The following is a 21368-nucleotide window of genomic DNA, read 5'->3' on the forward strand; positions in this document are numbered from 1 at the left end:
TACAATTGTAAGAATGAAACTAAATGTATTAAATCAAAATCAAATAGGACAAGAAGAAAAGAAACAAAAACAGGCAGTTTGGTTGCAAAGAATCTTTTGAAATACAGTGTGTTTACAATGATATTTATTCTCACTGAAACGGAATTAAAGGTTAGTTTACAAAGAACCATAGAGTAAAGAATAATTCTTTACTCCATGCAAAGAACCTATAACACAAGAATCTCCTTCAATTCGCATTCAAAACACAGTATCGGAAGTACAGGGTTAAAGGGTCAAACTGGGCGACGCCATTTCACAGCATGGAGAAGCGACCCCTTCAAACTAGGAAGTCAAAACTATTAAAGAGGGCTCAGTCAAGTCAAGCCTCTATGGTATTAGCAGATCCCCTCTATGATTTTGACTTTCTAATTTGATGCGGGCGCGCTACTCACAATGGCGCCACCCATTAGCTCTATTCTATCCTACAATGCCTTTCTTCGCAATTGTTACAAGCTTTGGACGATTCTTGTGTTATAAGTTCTTTGGTTTATCTTACAAAAAAATCAGTAAAAAAATCGATGGAAAATATTCTCAAAATTAGAAATACCACCGATAAAACTTCTCAAAATGCGTTTTAAATGTAAATATTCTCAGTTAGTTACTGTTTCGATTTCTAAACTTCTGTTACACTTCCTCTTTAAGTTATAGGTATAAATTAAAGTTCCATCAAGCAAAGTTAAACTTGAGAAGGAATTCTTTTTCGTTTAGAGTTGTAGGCCTACTTTTGTGGAATGGTCTTGAGGCTTGGGTAAACCATCCATTAAAGTTCACACCGTTTGTACAATATGACATAATAACCGCGAGCGGGGCTTATAAGCAATATGCTTCGCCTCAATTTCCCTCTATTCATACGACTATGATGGATTACAAGTACCAAGTATGTGTACCTCCCATTCTCGACCTGCGCAGCAGTGACGTAACGTACGTAGAGATCTGAGGCCCTTTTTTAGCCTTTTTCGACATATTTTAATGCCTTTTTCCTCTGGGCACTGCAGTGCAGGGCTCCTGGGTTTAGAGTGAGCGCGTATTTTCGTTACCCAACTGCTGCGCAGTCTATACCTTTGGATAAATTACCATAAAATAACAGCACAAACAGTTTATAGTAAAATAGTTTATTTCTACGGAATCAATATTTAAAATATACACAATATTTACACAGATAGCCTACACAGTATTACACTAAAAGAATGTATAGATATAATTAAAATACTATTTTGTGTTCACTCTGATGTTGGCAATGCGTTGAAGACTTCATAGCATTTATGTTATAACAAAAAGGATTCTACTTTAAAAATCTTATAATACAAACATACTTAACTGATACTTTTGAATATAATAACTTTTTCGTTTAAATTATTAAATATGATGGCCTATATATAGTAACAAATTATTGTATTGTGTTTCCAACGGAAAATTACAATTGTCAGGAATGGTTAATTTCTATTGGTTCTCAACAGCATTGGGGTCACGACACGTACAGTCTGCTTCACAATTTGGCGGGAAAGGTATAACCTCATTATCAGTAACAGTTGACACGCAGCAATCTCCACCGTCCCAGTGACAATAAGCTCGGTTGTTAATTCTATCGCAAAATCCGTCACTGACAAAGTTCTGAAAGATGAAATAAAAAATGGAAATTTAAAGTTTAAAATGACCAACACTATTTCTTAAAAAGTTCTTTTTAAAGTCATCAATGGAACCATCGGAATACTCTTGTATGACACAGAATAAGTATATGTTACAGTATTATAGCAATTTTTCGCATTTTCTTTTCTTTGTATTGTTTTGTTATCTTCGGTAATTCTTAATAAAATTTAATATGCTGGCAACAGAAAACCTATGAAATATGTTATTTGACCTTTTCTGAACACTATAGGCCTAAGATAAACTAATTCCAATACAATCGACCATAAGAACAATTAAAAGATTTAAGAAACATCTAGCCTACTACTGATCATGTTTCAATAAGACACGTACTCCAAAACAAGATGTTCGACAAACATTCTAATTACTGTTGAACCTATAACCAGTTGGAGAAATGGAGAATGCTGAAACAAATATTTAAAGTGGTGTAAAATGAATTAGCATCAGTGCAACTTACCTCTTGACAGACTTTGACACAGGAGACAGCCGAGGGATCTGGGTACCATTGGCGCTGATCTGTACAGATGATGTGTTTTGAGCGCGATTTCCACGTGTAAGTTATAGGCTCACTATTGTCGAATATCGCTTCATGACCATCTGCACAGGCTGCGGTGCAGTTTGTACCTATTTATAAATCAAGCCAAATTTTATTTTGATTTAAAGAGTTCTTATTTTGTATTTAGACACAACCACCTCACTAATTTTTTAACTCCAAATTTTACTTATTTTTTTTGACAAACCAGAAATATAAAAACAAATATGGCCTAGACACTGATAAAAGGATAATGATGAGGAGAGACAGAGCAATTAAAACCCATGGGGCTTGTTTCGCCAAAAGTAGGCTTACAATTACAGTAAACAGTATCGCCTCTAAATTTCAAATATAATAATAATAATAAATAACATTTATAAAGCGCAAGAGACAAAGGTTTCAAAGCGCTGTGTTTCCAAGATCTGTGCAAGTAGTAGCGTGTGATTATGCTTCTCTGAAGAGATGAGTTTTGAGTTTAGTTTTAAATGTGATAACAGATTTTGATGAGCGTATTTCGAGGGGTAGAGTGTTCCAGAGTTTTGGGGCTGCGACAGCGAAAGCACGATCACCGTAAAACCGAGTTCTGGAACGGGGTCCAGGTTTTAGAAGAAGTCTGCAGGATGAACGAAGCGAAGAGTTGGTTGACGGAGTAATGATGTCACATATGTAGGCAGGAGCACATCCGTTGATGGCCTTATATGTCAGCAACAGGATTTTAAAACGAATGCGCTGAACTACAGGCAACCAGTGTAAGTCACGAAAAACGGGAGAAATATGTTCATGTCGTTTAGTGCCAGTGATAAGTCTTGCGGCGGAATTTTGGATTCGTTGAAGAGGAGACAGATAAGAAGTTGGTAGGCCGTACAGAAGCGAGTTATGACAGTCCAGACGGGATGAAACAAAAGCATGAACAAGACGTTCAGTTGATGTTTTGTCAAGGTACTTACGAATCTGGCCGATCTGGTAAATTCCAAAGGAAGCACCACGACAAACATTACGAATGTGTTCTTTTAAACCGAGGCTGTTGTCTAGTTGGACGCCAAGATTTCTGGCTGAGCTGGAGGTAGAGACACAAGTATCTCCGATATGGACCAAAGGAAATGATGATGCCTCACGGAACTTTGAATGAAAATGGATCATTTCAGTCTTGGAGTCGTTGAACATGAGTTTATTTTGAATGGCCCATGAGCGAACATCTGCGATGCATGATTCAAGGCTGTTAACAGATTCAGAATGATGTGTAGGTTTCATGATTAAATATAGTTGAGTGTCATCTGCATAGATCATATGACGAACTTCCGGGTGGGAATCAATGATGTTGCTGAGTGGTCCAGTGTATAAGATGAAATCGAGTGGACCTTTTACGGATCCCTGCGGTACACCCCAGGGTAGAGCGAACTCATCAGACATCGAATCACCCACAATGATTGCTTGTCTACGATTCTCAAAATATGAAATAAACCATTTCAATGCGGTTCCGCTTATGCCGTATCTTTTCTGAAGACGTTGAAATAATAAATCATGATTGATCGTGTCAAATGCGGCGGAGTAGTCGAGTAGAATAAGTACCGCTTCATTACCTTTGTCTAAAGCAAGTAGTAGATCGTTTGTAACACGTAATAAAGCGGTTTCAGTTGAGTGGAAGCGGCGGTAGGCTGATTGGACTTTTGAAAACAGGAAATGTTCATCCATATATGCTTTTATCTGAGCAGTTGCAATTCTTTCCAAGACTTTGAAAAGGAAGGGAAGATTTGCTATTGGTCTATAATTTTGTAGGACGTTGGAGTCGAGATTTTGCTTTTTCAACAGAGGCATAACGAGGGACAATTTAAATGCAGATGGTACAGTACCAGATGACAGCGACATGTTGACGATTTTAGTGATATGCGGTAGTAGAGCGTCAATGCAGTTTTTTAGTAACCATGTTGGAATTGGGTCAAGTCTACTGGACTTAGATGCGCTTTCAGCGATGACTTTGCGTACCGTATCTTCTGATGTTTGCTCGAATTTAGCGAAACTACTATTACATGAATCGTCGACGTTGACAGTTATTAGTGGAGTGTTTATGGAGTTAAGTTTCTTGCAAATCTTCAGAATCTTTTCATTAAAGAAACAGCCAAACTGGTTTGCGAGATCCATTGAAGATGTGTGTTTTGGCAGAACAGGAGAAGAATCGACCGAGTACAGTTTACTTATGATGCGGAAAAGGTTCTTGTCATCCGCATTAGCGATTTCATTGCGATGATAATTGCATTTTGCTAGATCTAGCATATCTTTATATGCTTTGCATTCCAACTTGTACCTCTGTTTGTCGATATCCAAACCAGATTTCAACATTCTGCGTTCTGATCTCCGTTTGACGCACTTCGCTTCACGGAGTTCATTCGTGTACCATGGTGCCCGTGGTCTAATGGTGACCAGTTTAGTTGTTAACGGAGCATGTTGGTCAAGGATGTACTGCAATACATTATTGTATTGGTCAGCGAGATCGGAGACATTATCTTCCGGTGCGCAGACGAGCGGGGAATTCATTATATCTTCCACAAAACAATTTAGATCAATGTTACGAAGTTTGCGGAAGGAGGTTGTCCGCGTTGGTTGTTTAGGATGTGATAAATCCATCAGGCTGATGACAGCCATATGGTCGGATGGTAGTCCTTGTTTGACAGTGGTTTGTTTTATTATGTTGTCGTTTTTCCGAGAGATTAGAAGGTCCAGTGTGTGCCCACTAACGTGAGTGGGGCCTTGGACATGTTGATGAAGACAACTCGTGTCAAGCAGTTCATCAAATCGCTTGGTGTTGTTGTCCAAGAGGTCATCTGTGTGAATATTGAAATCACCAACAATCAGAAGGTTTTTGGTGCAAGAGACGGATTCAAGAAGTGATGAGAATTCAGTGATGAACAAGTCAAAGGTAAGTTTGTTTTTTGTCGATGGTGGTGGTCTGTAAATTGCAATCAAGTTAATTACAGATGAATTGGAAGTGATCTTGATATCCATATGTTCGAAAGACCGGAAACTTGTTGAAACATTTGGTGTTATTTGGAGTCCACGGTGCGAAATGATGCATATTCCACCTCCGCGTCCACCTGTAGGGCGTGGCGCATGTGACACCACGAAATTTGGGAGGGTGTTACTCACGTCCGCGATGAAGTGGTTGTCACTTGCATCACCTTTCAACCAACTTTCGGTAATTACTAAAATGTCAAATTTAACATCCAAAATAAAATCACAAATGTGAACAGTTTTATTTCTTAAAGAACGTGCATTCCACAGTCCAAAACAGATGGAACTCGAACTACGAGATTGTTCAGTATCCACGGAAACAGGTCCGCGAGGTTGAGGGATGTGTTCAGTGGCGGCAGAGATAAGCTTGCTTCGTCGTCGACCAGCCTTCTTTCCTCTATGTGTTTTTCGAGTTGAGAATGCTCGGCATGTGGTAAAGGCATTAATATTCAAACGATTTATAGTGTCAATTTCAGATGGAGTCAACGATGACTTTAAGTTTCCAGATAATCTGAGAAGTTGATCACGATCGTAGTAAATCATAGACGCTATAGATGAACTGACAGGTTGAAATTAAAGTCAATGAACACCCGTTATGATAAGACGATTCGGTTCTGTGAAGTAAGCCGACTACTACAATCCTAGGCCTACCGTAGTTGACAAATCCGGCAAAGAATGTTGAATGAACCGTGGATACGGCTGACCGCGAAGGCTGACCGCACAGGAATGTGAGTAGAAAGGCAAACGAAACTGGCCTAGGAAAAACGGAACATTAGTTTCGCTAGTAGACCAACGATGTTATCTTCACAAATACATACAACGGTCAGTAATAACCAGGAAAAGTTCGATGTGGCATTAAACACACAGATTTCAGTATACAGAAACTGTAATTTTACAGAAACTTGGAGAACAGATCAGACTGGCCGCTTGTAAGGCGCACACGTCACAAATATCTGAATATATTGCTTTAGAGATAATTTAAATTTAAAGACACACACTGTTCGTTATAAATTCTAGAATTCATCGAGCATGGAATAATATTGTTTTGTTTCTGTGGTGATTTATCGTGAAGGAAAACAAATATTATTAGATTTTTCAGTGAAATACCGGGTCTTCCCCAATTTGTATTAACAGATTCTACCGAAGGAAATCAACGAGACATCGTATAGCTAGCATACGATGCTCGTACGTTACACTGCTGCTCTTTTCCAGCTAGGACTACAAAACTAAGCCTGGATAAGGTAGACTAAGAACCTCTACGAGAGAACATTCGACGCGAGCTACGGGTATTGTTTTTCTCTTTTTATCATAATTAACCTCAGAACGTACATTTTAAGACACAAAATGCCATGGTTTTAATATTTTTAAAGATGTTTTTACAAAATGTAAACTTTTAAGGCAAGGAATGACCTGGTTTAGTATTTTGAAAGTTATTATATGAATTGATTTACAAAATGTAAACAATTGCAGGAAAAGTAAGTAAAAGTTAATGGAATTGTGTTAGAGATAATAATGTATAAAAAGAGGAATGCAGTACTAGTAGAAATGATGTAGAGAAAATATAAAAACAATGTGCCGCTGGAAAATGTTATTTGTAAAAAATTGTTCGTAAACAGATGATAAAAACAAACATTGTCAATATAATAATATGTATAGTGTATTGAAATGAAAATGTTTAGAGAAAAATATATGTAAATAGATAGGAACATATGCATGGAAATAAAAGTGGGATGAACCCACAAAAAAAAACATATTACAAACATACCAATGGTGTAAGTATTTAAATTACAGGTAAACTTCACTTGGTTGCTATTTTCAGGTTCTGGACAGTGGTGAGAGTCCATATTTTGACGACAACCTTCAAACGCTTCATCCCAAGTCTTATCCCAGCCTTTTTTCAAACACTTTACAGTAGCCTAAAGAGAACATCAACGATTAAAATAACATTGTTATTATTACATACTGATGTTGGTGATTGGAATTTAGTTATGTTTAACTATCAAATGTAAATAATTGTAAAACAACTGTAGGCCTACACAAAATTATACTCGACTTAAATCTATATGTGACATATAGAGAACAAAAGAAAAGCGCTATACACGACGATAATACACTCTTTTAAACGAGCATAAATCTATTGCACCTGGTGTCAAATACAAACATCCTACCAAGTTTTTAAGTCCGTCAACTCCATAGTCATAATAACTGCTTTACCACGGATATGATTTGGAAAGAGTTGTAATAATATTTAAAGAGTATGACCGTTTCCGAGTGACTAGGATTGCGAGATTAGATTTTACAAATTCCCATGCCTTGCTAGAATGGTACAAAGATGAAGTGGCTTAAAAGGCCCATTTACACTAGGACGATAACGATCGACGATAAATATATAAGCATACATTTTGTTTACATAAAACAAAAGAAATTAGAAGGTTTTCGTTCTAGAACTATAGGACAATCATTTATGCTGTCTTTGATAAGATAATACTTTTTAAATTCCCATCAAATGACGTCATGATAAACACAAACCATAACATTGTTGTAAGAGCAAAAATATCGTGACAATACATATTTTTGCTCTTACTAATCATGACGTCATTTGATTGGACGTGTGAAAATATCATTTTCATCAAAGGAAGCATAGATGGTTATAGTTCTAGAAAAGTGTTTATATTTGTTTTGTTTTATGTACGAAAAATGCATATTTGTCTATTTATCGTCGATCGTTATCGTCCTAGTATAAATGGGCATAAACAGAAAATTTTCAAAAATACTCACCACGCTATCGATGGTACCTGGACAATGAATTCTACATTCACTATGAAGATAATTGCCATTACTGCAACTATACACTCCGTTATAGAAGGAAGGAGGAGGAGTACATTCTCTACGGACACACGACGGACCTAACCATTCGAAATTATCTCCACATTTTAGACGAATTCGTCGGCTAATAAACAAACATAATTCAGATAAGTTAAATTTAGCGTTTAAAATGTCTTGTAAATAATAATAAACATATTACAGATATACCAATATATTTTTTGTGCCTTTTTTCAAACATTTTATGATCGGGATTCAGACAATAAATTTCTTTAAAAAGATTTGAAATGATGAATTATGAGTGTTAATGGTAACGTCATTGAACTTTTCTATAAAATATTCAACTTACCTCTTTGGATTATCTTTAATGTGGTATCCAGCTTTACATTTAAAAATAACGTAGCTTCCAATGGTAAACGTGATTTTCTGATTAGGAACTTGAAACGAGTTTTCTGGTTCTGTTGGTGATGCACATTCTTGTTGACAAAATGCATTTGGTAAAGAATATCCACCATCATCTAAACAGGTTACACGGTTATCTGTTCCTAAAATACACAATGTTTTTGTGTTTAATAGCACTTTGTTGTAAGATAGGCTAACAGGCAACGTATTTGCATTGAATAACCAAGGGCCACGTTTATTTTTTAAATTAGTACCTATCAACTCAAACAATATTTGATAATTTTCGACGAATGGAATCATTGACTAAAAGGAAAGGAAACGTAATTACCTTGCATTTTTGCTGCTGCATTGCATTCAAAATTACAAGTACTTCCATAGAGCGTTCCTTCTGGACATGAAGTCACTGCGTAAGGGACGTTAGGAAACCCACAATCAACAGGTGTACATATCACTTGGTGGTCTTCCCACTGGCCGTTTACACACATTATCTGGCAAGACAATAACACTGTTAAGAGCCGTTCTCTCGTAAAGCGTGGTTCCCACTAGCGACGCAACACAAGGACGTAACGCAACGCAAGTGAATTGACCAATCACAAGCGATGGCTTATTCGCTTGTGATTGCTAACTGTCTATAACTTCATTAGTTAAAACGCTTGCGTTGCGTTTACGTCCTTGCGTTACGTTCTAGTGGGAACCAAGCTTTAAGCTTGGTTCCTACTAGGACGCAACGTAAAGGACGTAACGCAAAGCAAAGTGATTTGACCAATCACAAGCGATAAATTAAATTATTCCAAACAGTCGCTTGGGAACCAAGCTTAAGAATAAAAGAGTTGGTGGCAAAATGTTTGTGTATTAGGTTTGTTTGTTTGTGGTTAGGATGGTCATGTGGGATCTGCTGCTGATGTAAGCCAAATTGAAAAGAAAACAAAAACATGAAAGAGGTCCGAGCTCTAATTAATGAGTTTACATACATAATGCATTATTCTTATACATAAACTATTTATTTTTCATCAAATCAAATAAATAAAACAAAAATATCGTTTATCAAAACATTACCAATATCCATTAAAAAAAACCCAGGAAAAATGAAATTTGCCCGTTGCCATGGAAACATAGGTGTGGAATAAAAAATACTCTCTTTTGATTTCTCTCAACAGATATATATATTATTATAGTCATGTGCAAACTTTGAAAGAAATCATTTTAATCTGTCACTATTTGTTATATTTCTTTGATTCTTACATACATATGGAGTATTAATATTGTATTTATGTTCAAGATTGAACCAATCTTACCTTATATTTGTATACTGGTCTGTAACCTTTGTTGCATTGTATAGTATAAATGTCTCCTTCTTTCACAATATCACCTACTTGTCGGTTAAGAGTTGCGTGCTGCACCTCTGGAACTATACATGTGGGCATATCACACGAGTACCGGTTACACTGTTTGGTAACTGGATTGTACAGATCATCATCACCGCACGATTGTAAATTGTATAGGTCAAAATCTTTCAAAGATCTTAGGCGAACACCTGAAATTCTGACATATTTGTAATCGAACTCGATGAGGACTTCGCGTGAGTAGTAAAATCTTTTGCTGAGGTCGTGTTCTACATTAAAAGTGGCTGGGTTGGAAGCACACAGGAGTGGTACATCTTTGTTCAAAACATGATTAACTCCTATGTAAATACAAACAAATTAAACTACATTTTTAAACAATGGTCTTTCTTAAAATAAAATTAAAAGAGTTATTATTTTGTTTTATTAATATGAAATAAAGTGTAAATAAATCTTTATAACCAATTTATTTAAATATGTTCATTTTTAGCATACCTCTGGTGTCGACTAACGTAACAGATGCTCTTGTAGGAGGTGTTGTCCGTGATGTCACACCATCGCCAGCGATATAAATCAGAACTCTAGTCGCAACTACTTCTATAGGAAACCCAACCTAACATCAGACAAAAAATAAATAACTTTTTGAATTTACAAAAAAGAATAAGTTCTAATGTTAGCACCACTGGGAAAAATGTTACCTGACCTTGCACAACTTTTTCAAAAATATCAATAGTCTTCAAAAAATTCAGAAAATAAACTGTATATTATTATTAGTAATATTACCTTCAACCATATATTTTGGTCATGAAAACCGGCCCTGCATGGATACCATACAAATTCCTCTTTTAACTCGTTGCTACAAACCTTTGATAAAAAAAAATATAATGAATCGTAGTTTATTCCAAAAGACCACTACTTTTAACATTTTTCGGGGTTTACCATGGTACTCTTTTTCTATTAATATTTGGTTTAAGTTAATGATAAATTAAACATTATACAAGTAGATGCAAGTTGGGGATGGGCAGTGCATCTGCAGTAGCAAGAAGGGAGTGACAACAGATGAACATATTGACAGAAAGTTAAGACAAAAACGCAAATAGAGGAGCGACATCTCATCTTATACATGAACAACTTGGGCGAGAACAGAGAAGACCAGAAGGAAATTGCAGATGCTTGAGAAAGGATACACCCGACAAGGGATGATGGAGCCGAGATTAGGAACAAAACACAGCACTATAAATAACATAAGTTATTTGATTACCTGATCCCTCGGGGGTTCTCCATAGATGTTACTCTCTGAACACTCTGTTCCTTGATATCGTGGGTTGCCTCGGGCGTACGAAGCCCACTGATCATAGAATCTTGGCGGAGTATAAAAACCACAATCTGCAACGTTCGTCTCCTTCTCAAAATCCTCGCAGTGACCGTCACTATCATAACGGTAACAGAGGCTAGGCTCACCTGAAATAAAAACAAAACTACATTCACAAAAAATACACAGTATTTTTTGAAGGTAAACAGCTACATTTATGGTGATAAATCGATGAATTAAAAGTTCTGCGCAATTTAAATACTAATACATACACAAAAACTCATAAAATATTATTAAATTACAATTAGCATAACAAGAACTTACCCTTACAACTGAAATCTGTTTCCTCGTTACAGTTGACGTTACAGCCGTCGTGGTTGAAGACATTTCCATCGTCACATGACTCATCACTAAAACCCCCAAAAAAGAACACATTTTATCTAATTTCTAATAATAGTAAGCATTTGTCGCACTAGTAGTATAGACTTACTTAATTGTTCTTTTATTTAAGAAGATTTCGATATAAACACTAACCTCTCAATAATACCGTTTCCACAAAAGCTAAATCCCGTTCCGATGACAAGTGGTGGTGATAAGTCAGTTATTGTGTTTTCTGAGCTTACACCGACACGGTAGGTATATTTTGTAAATTTGTTGACAGAGCTAGAAATTAATAAACATATTTTCTATTATGGTGATATTGGTAAACAAACAAGAATAAAAGTGATTTTATTCGTTTAATAGAACTATTTTGGAAATGGTCATTGAAACTTACTCGTCCACAAATGTTGTAGAATCTACCAGTTTCTCGACTTCTCCCTCAAATGGTGGATTTCTTGTCAGGAGGTACTTGATCGGCTTACAAGACTTACAACCACGATGCTCAGGTTTTGATATCAACTGGACAGAATCAATTGCAACATAGAGGCCATTTGTATAGATTATCACAGATTTCACTGGTTCCATAACGTTGTTGATTCTTGTGCTGTAGGGGATGTCACAATAAACATCAGGGGCACCTAGACTGATTCGAGTTCGGTTGACAGTCACTAATTCAATATCGTGGATTGCTCGATCAGTGCGTACTGTCGTCACCCAGACAGTCAGTCTTGATGGGATTACTGGATATTTAAAATTAACCTTTAGTTTGCAGAATTCGCATTCGTTTTGATCTATCAGCCAAGCTACGGGGTTTATAGCACATCTGGCACTGTTTGGAGGACCTATATACAACAATAAAGAAATTTAATAATTAATTGAACAGGATTTTTACATATGAAAGCCAATACACGCGTAAGACATGCGGATACAATGCCACAATATTAAATCTCAATGTATATAATAATGCGTAAGAACACTAACCCGTTGCTTGTTGCGGTGAATAATCACCATCTGTAATTTTAGAATGTGGCGAGGAAGCTGTGTCACCATACTGTATAAGAACATCTCCTGTCATGCACTCCTGGCACAGCTCAGAGTTTAACGCAACGTTGTGGCCGCTAAGTGGAGGCTGCCACGCCAATGTAAGCGAATTACCTAACTTGGAGATCACATTTGGCGGTAAAGGCATAACTGAAGGTCTTCTTTCTTGTTGCCATGACTGAAAGAAAAGATCCAGGTAACAATGCATGCGAGCCGCCTGCTGAGGAGTGAAGGTGCTGGTGCATGAATCATCTAAAAGAAAAAAAATGTACAATGTTGATGTCTTTTTTCTTGCTATCTTCTTTTTTCTTGAAACACATTTCCCGTAAGGTAGTGTTTCGGGTTGTAAATCAAATAAATTAGTTTGGTTATTAAAACATTATATTAATTATAAACAATTGTTTGTTACTTTACTTACTTGCGTAGCTCATGTAATTCGTAAACGGTGTGTCATAAAAGTGACCTAAACCACAATGCCCATCAGACTCTTTCGGTAACGGATCCCGACAATATCTATTCGAAGGTGTTGGGTTGGTATCGGCTATTAGATCACCAATTTCTAGGCTGGGTTCAGTTTCAAAACATTCATCATCGCAAGTCATCTCTGTGACACCATGGAAGACATGCCATAAACCTAGGCTGTGACCAACCTCGTGGATAAGCGTGTCCATTAATTCTTGTGCACCATATGCATCGGCATGTACTATAATACCACCTATAGATGAAATGACACAATTTAGATAAAACAAAAGACAGGAAACTTGTTTATGAAAGTATGATTATATTTGTTTAATCCTAACTTATTTCTCCATGCTTTAATTAAAGGTTTCTAACGGTTTTATTAAAAAAATTTAAAAAAGACATATAAACTAATATTTCTTTCTCTTATGTTGGTTAAATTTAAGTTACTTTGTTCCTGAATTGTTGTTTAGATAAACCTAATAATATAAATAGTGAAGAATGATTGTTCATGCTATACGGTGAGGGCCTACTCAACAAGCCTTCTTTCAAATTATACGAAGTAACGCAATTGAAACAAATTTGGTTTCCGGAACAATCTTACCTTGCGTACCATAAACGTTAACATCCCATGGCATTGTGGCTACGCCCAAGAATGATTTTTCAAAGTAGGCACCAACGTAGATGTTTAGGTATTGAACAGATTCCAATCCAATGACGGTCTTGAATTCCATTTCTCCAATAAACATACTGAAAATAAAATTCAATATTAGGCCTTAATAACAATAAACAATAAGCAGTAGTAGTTTAAAAAAAAATAAATTGAGCTCAGGGCAAGTTATACATGGACAGAATCTTTCTTTAACACATTTCCACACAATGTAGATTATAAAAACAAAATATTGTAGATACACTTACCAGTATCGTGAAGATGGATCAAAGCAAGTTTCAGCAGTGTCTGTGACGTCAGGATCGCAACAATCTCCTCTATCCCAATCATGGTACGCTTTGTTACAGTCTGCGTCACACTTCTTATTACCAATAAGAGATGATGGACATTTAGAATTACGAACATCGCAATCACCACCATCATTGCCAGTATACTCTGGACTACAGTTCGAATCACACTTGCCATTTCCAACATCTTTAGACCCGCAATTAGGAATAATTTTTCTGCTCCTTAAGGTAGTGTTTCTTATCATATGATCGTGTCTGAGAAAGGTGATGTTATAACTATTAATTGCTTTGTTGAGTTCATTATGCTGCCTCTCAATTTGTTCTTGTGACAACAGTGGGTTTGAACCATCGTCGTTTGCTATATTGATCAATCGATAGCGTACTATTTTTGAACGACGCAGCGAACTCCTGTCTATATACGACCTCATTACAACTGGATTATCGCATACAGTTATACCACATTTTGGAGTTACCAAACTTAAGTCATGCTTCTTACTGGAGAGATCTGATGGAATAAGTTCTGGAAATTCACCTTCTTTGCTTGACCATCTTGTGAAGTTATCAAACGGATCCCAGAAAACAAGGTTTCTGAAGATGTCTTCAAATACATGTGATTGGTTATTATACAACTGCGCAACCTCACGATGTGACAACGCTCTGGACCATAAACGCATGTCATCCACAGCACCTCTAAACTGGACACCAAGTTCAAACAAGCCACCAAATTCAAGCTCCTTACACTGTCGTTTAAATTCTTTGAAGATAGGGCGTTTTTGTCCAGTTTTTGAAGACACCATAGCACCATTAATGTACAGCTTTATAGTTGATTCATTGTAGGTAGCGGCGATGTGGTACCATCGGTGGACGTGGTAGCGAAAGGGAGCCGATGCGAAGCGGTCATCCTTAAGCTGGAAATACAGATGAGCATCTTGTTTTTTCCTGCCGGTTGTGACGCCAATCCCCCAGTCACTCGATTTTAATAATCCTTCGCATTTGTCTCTAAGACCTACAATTTCAAAAACAATTCACAATTTTTTGATCATCATTATTAAACTTTGCTAAAACAAAGATTGTTTTCGACGGAATTACTAAACTTTATTAAGGAGTTTGTTGGCGTAGTATTGGTATTACAAATAGTACAATAACAGAGAACATGTTGAATTGTGTTTCTTTTAAAGTATTTACTCTTGTTTTATTGCTATTAATCTAAGGTATACGAGTTTGGGGAAACACTTATTTAAATTATATAAATATAATACTACTAAATGTCTATTCCATGTGTTACATTTTCCGATTTCCGCACATTTGTTTAAGCAACTTAATATTTCACATGATTATAAGTTATATGAATAAATGCCCAAAAACTATGAAATAATCTACCAAAATATGATGTAATTTCATTACATGTGTTGTTTATAAACAATTAATGCAGTTTATTACCGACGGTTAGACGTCAATTACACATACACTTTACATAACAAATAAATACCTTACCTATAACACCAGTTTTTCCAGCTTGCCCTCCTTCAAGCTTCATCCAAAATGCAACAGAAAATTTTCTTCTTGGAATAATTTCAATATTTGTCAAACGAAGAACACCAGACGTCTCCGCAAAATAAGCAGCGTAATCCGTGGGGTCAACAGGGTCAGAATACTGTATGTGTCTGGGGAACTGAGCATGGTCATCCCGCTTTGTACGGCCATGAGATGTCAAACATTGTCTCCCTTTTGGATCTTGTTGCTCTGATTTTCCATAAGCACGTCCACCGGTCAAAACAATACCAACCACGAGTAAAAGTAAGAAACTAGATACTGCCATGCTTGGAGTCAAATGTATAAGCAGTGCTAATCTTAACTACTGCCTTAAATACAATACTCAAATGGGAATAAAATGTGTTTTCTCTACTGTGTACTAATGAGTTGCTGATTGGCTGCGAAACATGGGCCTGTACCAAGGTGTTGTAAAAGCCTTTGTTTGGTTCAATAACACCTTTACGCCTTTATTCTGATTCATTGTTTTTTTTTACAATTTGCATACTTAGCAGATGTACTATTTTCACCTCCGCCAAGGAAGTATTTGTTGTCAATCGCGTGTGTTTGTTAGCAAGATTACTCAAAAAGTTACTGCAAGATATTTACCAAATTGAAACCACAGATAGATATGTGGTCATGGACCACTTTTTACTATTATTTTCAGACCTGCTAGTGTTAAAAGATAGGAGACAAAAGCCGGCGAGCATAAGAGGCAAGAGTTATTTGTATATAAAAACATAATTTGATTTAATGTACAAGTTTTTTTATATGAGTAGTTAAAACAGTTATTTCTTTTCACCCGCTTGTTTTTGGGTGTTTGCTGTTCTATTGTTAGTCAACTGAAACTAGTTGATTTGGTTACAAACTATTACACCAAATTCGCATACACATGGTTGTAGTGAAATTAGCCTAATCACACAAAGCATTAAGAGACAAAAATAAAAGATATATATTTTTTTCCCGGAGAATTTTACAGTAGGCGGACGTATGCACAGTTTCTTTGACACCATTGTGAAAGTGACAAAGGCAACATAAGATGGGCGTATACGATTCACAACATAAGTACTCCTATCTTTTTATGTTCACACTAAACAAATATTTGAGTTGAATATTTCTTGAGTTCGAGGCAGAGCCAAGTTAAATAGAGCAGTAAATCTGTCAACGAATGAAATAGTCTCACTATTCAACACATACAAACATTCATTATTTTTTAGACTAATGAACGATTGAGGGCTCAATCATGTTTTGAGCGAGAGGGACACACACAACACTACTGTACACTATCTTGAGGTATATTCAGAGCGTCATTTCGTCGACATTCTCTACTTCTACGGAGCGCCATTTATGCCTTTATTTACTTCCGAAATAGAAATAGTACTACGGTAACTGGTTCAGTGCACAAAATTTAACACCAGTGGAGCACAGTGATATAAAATAGAAATAAGTCTTAGTGCTGAGGCAGGGAGAGCACATTTACCATCTTTTTTTTTTTTGGGTCTCGCCAACTGCTTTGATGGTTTAAATTTTATGTTTAGCGCCCTCAATTTATTTTAATGTAAAAAAAAGGGGATTAATTCTCTTCGTTACGTGTTTAGAAGAGAATTAATTTTATTCTTTTTGTCCAAACTTGTCTGTTCATTCTTTTTGTCCAAGCTTGTCTTTTCAATTTTATTTGTCCAAACTTGTCTTTTCATTCTTTTTGTCCGAACTTGTCTTTTTATTATATTTGTCCAAACTTGCCGTCATCATGTAATGAGTTTTCTATTTCCTGTCCCTCCTTGAACACATTAAAAGCTTTTAGTATAGATAATGATTGTTTTGCCCACCAAACGATCAATAATAATGACCCATAGAATCCAACTGCATCGATTTCAATACGAGTCATTAAGAACTTCTTTCATCAAGAAAAATATAATGGTTTAGCTAACACCACACCATTAGTCTATTGCTTCGTGTAATCATACAATTTGATGGCTTAGCTCTCTTTAAAACCCACATTACCGATGGCGGATGTTCTTGTCAAAATACCTTCTCCCAACCATTTTGTCTCTGTTTGAAACGAATTGTTTTCATTGTTTTCCTAGAAAAATGAGATCCAATATGTTCAACTTGCTTTTGATAGACCTATATCAAAATCTGTAGACCAACCGTTATTGATATTATTTACACATAGGCCTATATACATTCTTTATTCTTTATATTAAAGAGAGAAAGTTTGGACAAACGAAAAGAAAAGTTTAGAATGAAATGAAAAGACAAGTTCGGACAAACAAAATGAGAAGACAAGTTCGGACAAAAATAATGAAAACACAAGTTTGGACAAATAAAAATTAATAGGACAAGTTCGAACAAAAAGAATAAAAAAAAAATAAGTAAGTTCGGACAAATAAAAAGACAAGTTCGGACAATTTTTACATAAATTAAATGTTGTTTGAGTGGTCTATATTCAATCAGTTCGACACTAATTTCGATGCCATGTATTATTAACGTCGGTTGTTTTTCAAATTCCATTTTTAGATAAGATGTTGAAACTTTGAACCCAGTAAAATACGGTAACAGTGGGCGGCATATTTGGTATACGCCCGACTATAGACCACGCCTAAAAATCATGGAAGTACGGGTACTGTGAGATATAAGAACATTTTAGGAATCTATGAAATTGAGGAAACAAATTATGTTATGACTAATGTCAGTAAATACATTTATGTTTTATTTTTAAATTTCAAATATAGATTGGAAGTTTCATTGTCCTTACAAAAATTAAAATAAATGTGCTTGTTTTGACATTTTAGTGTATAGCCTACGGTACAGAACAACCATAAAACTTTCCTTTATGGAATTATTAGGATTCTCCTTTTATGTGACTTGTTTTTATGCTATGACTGTTGTGTTGATTGGTTATGGTTGTTCTTGTGAATTCTTTCGATGCCTTTCAGGTTTTTTTTTACCGGCTAGCTTCTTAATGATGATTGTTATTTTTATAATTGATTAGGCCCATTTGGTACAATTAATACGTGAATGAGAGATGCTTGATAAGAACTCATGAACGATATGGATTTCCTATAAAGAGAACGGAGAACAGATTCGTTATTTTTGTACTTAATTTTCTTGATTTGAAGATGTCAATTAATACCGTACTTATACAAAATAATAATGTGTTATTTTTAAATAGACACCATCCACTATAACATTATTAACATCTGTGTTGCCTGACGATCCAAAAACTTCTTAAAATACCATGACAATATTTTATGTTCTTAATTAAAATGATGGCGTATTTAAATCTAATTGCTTCTGTGAACAATTTGAGATGACTACCACAAAATGAACACCTGTGAATACTCCTTGAAACAAAAACACTAATGTACAAACAACCACCACAAAGTTCTTCAATAACGACACATTTCTAATATTGCAAGATGTGTTAATTAAAGTGCCATTTTCCAAACACACCTTTCTATAGAGATCTTCTTGTAGTGTGCTTTTAATTGAGGCATGGAATGATTGAGGTGTTTGTAATCTACTAATCTCATGATGTGTGTGTGTTTTGAAACTGAAATAATCACAACCATAAATCACTTCAATGGCTTGTTGCAAGTCCAACCCACTTCCTTTTAGCTGAATCATTGCGATTGGTCAGTTTCACTTTGACATTTCAATATTTAGCGCGTGACAGAACGCGTCGCTTGCCACATATAAAAGACTTGTACGACCAGTTGATCATACCATGGAGAAATAAGTTAGGTACACCACAGGGAAAGAATAGTTAACGTCATTACTCAAAAAACCTATTTTTCAATTTCAGTGATCGAAGATGAAGAGGGATATTATTATTTTGACGGTGTTTTTTCTAACATGTTGCGTCTCATCTATTTTAAGTGGTAAGTTACATACTTATTTTACATAATTAATATATTAGTAGCTTCTTCTTCCGCTCTGGGCACCCTTCTTCTGTAGCTTCTTCGGATTCCGCTTCTTTTACTGTGTAACTAAGAAATGTAATTAATGTATTACTCCATGATGTGATAACGCGCTAGTTTACTATTTTCCATATTTCGATCTAGGCCTATCTGTGAGCATTATTTTTATGATATCGGCCCAAACAGATATTGACTTTTCAATAGTCTAGATCGAAATGTTAATTGTTCATATAAATCTATCATCTTAGTGCCACAGTGAATTTTTAAAAATTGTTCATATTGGAAGAGAGCACAGTTAGAATGTAATATGTATCACTATTTGTCGAATGCATAAAAAGCTAATCAGTTCTGATATTTAAATTATAAGAGTAATATATCTCTATTATTGATGAGAATAACACTTATAACTTTCTAGCGAATTGATGAACAGCATTTTGCATAATCTCACAAAATAATGCGTTGTTCTATTATTTTATTATGTAATAATGTGCTGGTACCATGTTTTGATATCCATCTGGGGATCTAAATTTTAATTAAAAAGGTAGGCCTCCTAGTCAAAGTTGAAAATAGATTAATGCTTTCCGATGCAATTAACAGTATAGTACTGATACGTACGGAAGCGGCACTGATACGAATCGGCCCGGGACGAATCGGCTGGAATCCAATAGAACACAATTATTTCTAATACTTTTCACTCCTATATTTATACATTTTAGAAAAGAAAGAAAAAATAACCAGCAGAAATTGATTAGGCCTAGTTTGTTGTCGCTCAAAAATGAATTAGAAAATGATATAGAAAAAATACCTTAACTGTGTACTTATTTACTGTTTACAGTGGTGATAAAGGAGATTGAAGAAGACACAGCTGATCTGAAACCAGTGGTCGTTGATGCCGCAATTTCCAAATACGATGCAAAGAAGTGTTGTAAACTCGGTAAAAAGGTCGCGCGTGAATTTGTCTCTTGTGACATTGAAGAGGTGTCGTCAATGGTATGGCTAAGAAGGAGAATGCAACGCAGAAACTATGATAGCGCCCAAGAAGCCATAGTAAATCAGGTACAGAAATGTTACCCACCAAACGCCTCTCGGAACCTCTACAAAAAATGTTGTCTGTGGCATCAAAGTATTATAGATCAGATGGAATCCTGTAAACAAATGGAAACTATAGATGACAGACGACGGTGCAGGCAAGACGTAAAATCACGCGAAAGAAGAAGACGAAAGAAGTAGATTTAGACTATTATTTCTGGAAAATGTTGATGCTTGAACAATACAGTAATTCATTGAAATTGACTGATTATACACATTCTTTCATGGCCTTAATAAAGAAAAAGAAAAACCGTCTTTTAACCAACACAGACCACGCATTTTGTAAAATAATATGAATTTGAGTTGCTATTTTCTCAATGTGTTATAAGAAGGCACTTTTTTCGGGTCTGTTAACAAATAATATGTAAATACGAATTTATTTTAGGCTAATTTAATATAGAATCTAAAAACATTCACCCTGTCTGTTTAGACCATTAATACAAAATCAATGAAAGATTTTGGACTTTAAGTTGCATTCAATGTGTATTAGGGTGCCGGGTATAACCTGGTGTTTTACCAATTCATAATTGTACATAGTTATAAACAAAAACTTAATTGTTACTATTTTCATTGCGATTCATGGCAGTACTATCGATAACGTTTTAAAATACATTGAAACATTTAGACTGAATTTCATGTGTATTGTAAATAAGTTTTAATAAATATATTATGTCTTGTCATGTTACTAGAGCCTTCTGTTGTTTAAAGTCTCTTCCCTAAGTTGAGTGTCGTTAGAGGTAGGCCTATTAAGTATTATATTATGTCCAAATTTAAATGTGTATACATATGACTCAACTAACACAAGGCGTGTGGAACAGAGTGCTGGACGTTGGGAACTGATCGTGAGTTTGAATCCACCGCTCGTCTCATTGCTTGTATCCAAGTTATGC

General features: G+C 35.6%; 3 protein-coding genes across 3 annotated transcripts in view; 2 read left to right on the forward strand and 1 right to left on the reverse strand.

Moving 5' to 3' along the window:
* The window catches only part of LOC144837401 (28S rRNA (uridine-N(3))-methyltransferase-like), an 85556-nt gene that overhangs the window by 33732 nt on the left and 30456 nt on the right, over nucleotides 1–21368 (forward strand). The window lies entirely within an intron of this gene.
* Nucleotides 1136–15897, reverse strand: LOC144838814 (pappalysin-1-like). The gene is made up of 18 exons (XM_078694310.1): nucleotides 15431–15897; nucleotides 13898–14942; nucleotides 13584–13729; nucleotides 12939–13235; nucleotides 12461–12772; nucleotides 11874–12321; nucleotides 11633–11761; nucleotides 11423–11508; nucleotides 11048–11247; nucleotides 10570–10650; nucleotides 10282–10399; nucleotides 9742–10127; nucleotides 8775–8934; nucleotides 8394–8589; nucleotides 8000–8171; nucleotides 6987–7137; nucleotides 2141–2307; nucleotides 1136–1650 (listed from the first exon to the last, which is right to left on the reverse strand). Exons 1-18 carry the CDS (start codon nucleotides 15753–15755, stop codon nucleotides 1480–1482), a joined length of 4590 nt encoding a protein of 1529 aa, XP_078550436.1. The 5' UTR covers nucleotides 15756–15897; the 3' UTR covers nucleotides 1136–1479.
* LOC144838816 (uncharacterized) lies at nucleotides 15624–21148 on the forward strand. The gene is made up of 3 exons (XM_078694311.1): nucleotides 15624–15733; nucleotides 19275–19350; nucleotides 20225–21148. The coding sequence occupies exons 2-3, from the start codon at nucleotides 19284–19286 to the stop codon at nucleotides 20617–20619; spliced, it is 462 nt and encodes a 153-aa protein (XP_078550437.1). The 5' UTR covers nucleotides 15624–15733; nucleotides 19275–19283; the 3' UTR covers nucleotides 20620–21148.

The sequence above is a fragment of the Antedon bifida genome, chromosome 3 (genome assembly GCF_963402885.1).
Source record: "Antedon bifida chromosome 3, ecAntBifi1.1, whole genome shotgun sequence".
In the NCBI taxonomy this organism is placed as follows: domain Eukaryota; kingdom Metazoa; phylum Echinodermata; class Crinoidea; order Comatulida; family Antedonidae; genus Antedon; species Antedon bifida.

Bases quoted from the DNA above. Each gene is read 5' to 3' on its own strand.
- LOC144838814 (XM_078694310.1), bottom strand. From the start codon at position 15,755: ATGGCAGTATCTAGTTTCTTACTTTTACTCGTGGTTGGTATTGTTTTG. The intron at 11,509-11,632 runs GTTAGTGTTTAT...TGGGGGTTTTAG, and splicing joins GGAAACGGTATTATTGAGAG to TGATGAGTCATGTGACGATG. The intron at 10,128-10,281 runs GTATGCTAAAAA...GTATTTACATAG, and splicing joins TACGTTAGTCGACACCAGAG to GAGTTAATCATGTTTTGAAC.
- LOC144838816 (XM_078694311.1), top strand. From the start codon at position 19,284: ATGAAGAGGGATATTATTATTTTGACGGTGTTTTTTCTAACATGTTGC. The intron at 19,351-20,224 runs GTAAGTTACATA...TACTGTTTACAG, and splicing joins CGTCTCATCTATTTTAAGTG to TGGTGATAAAGGAGATTGAA.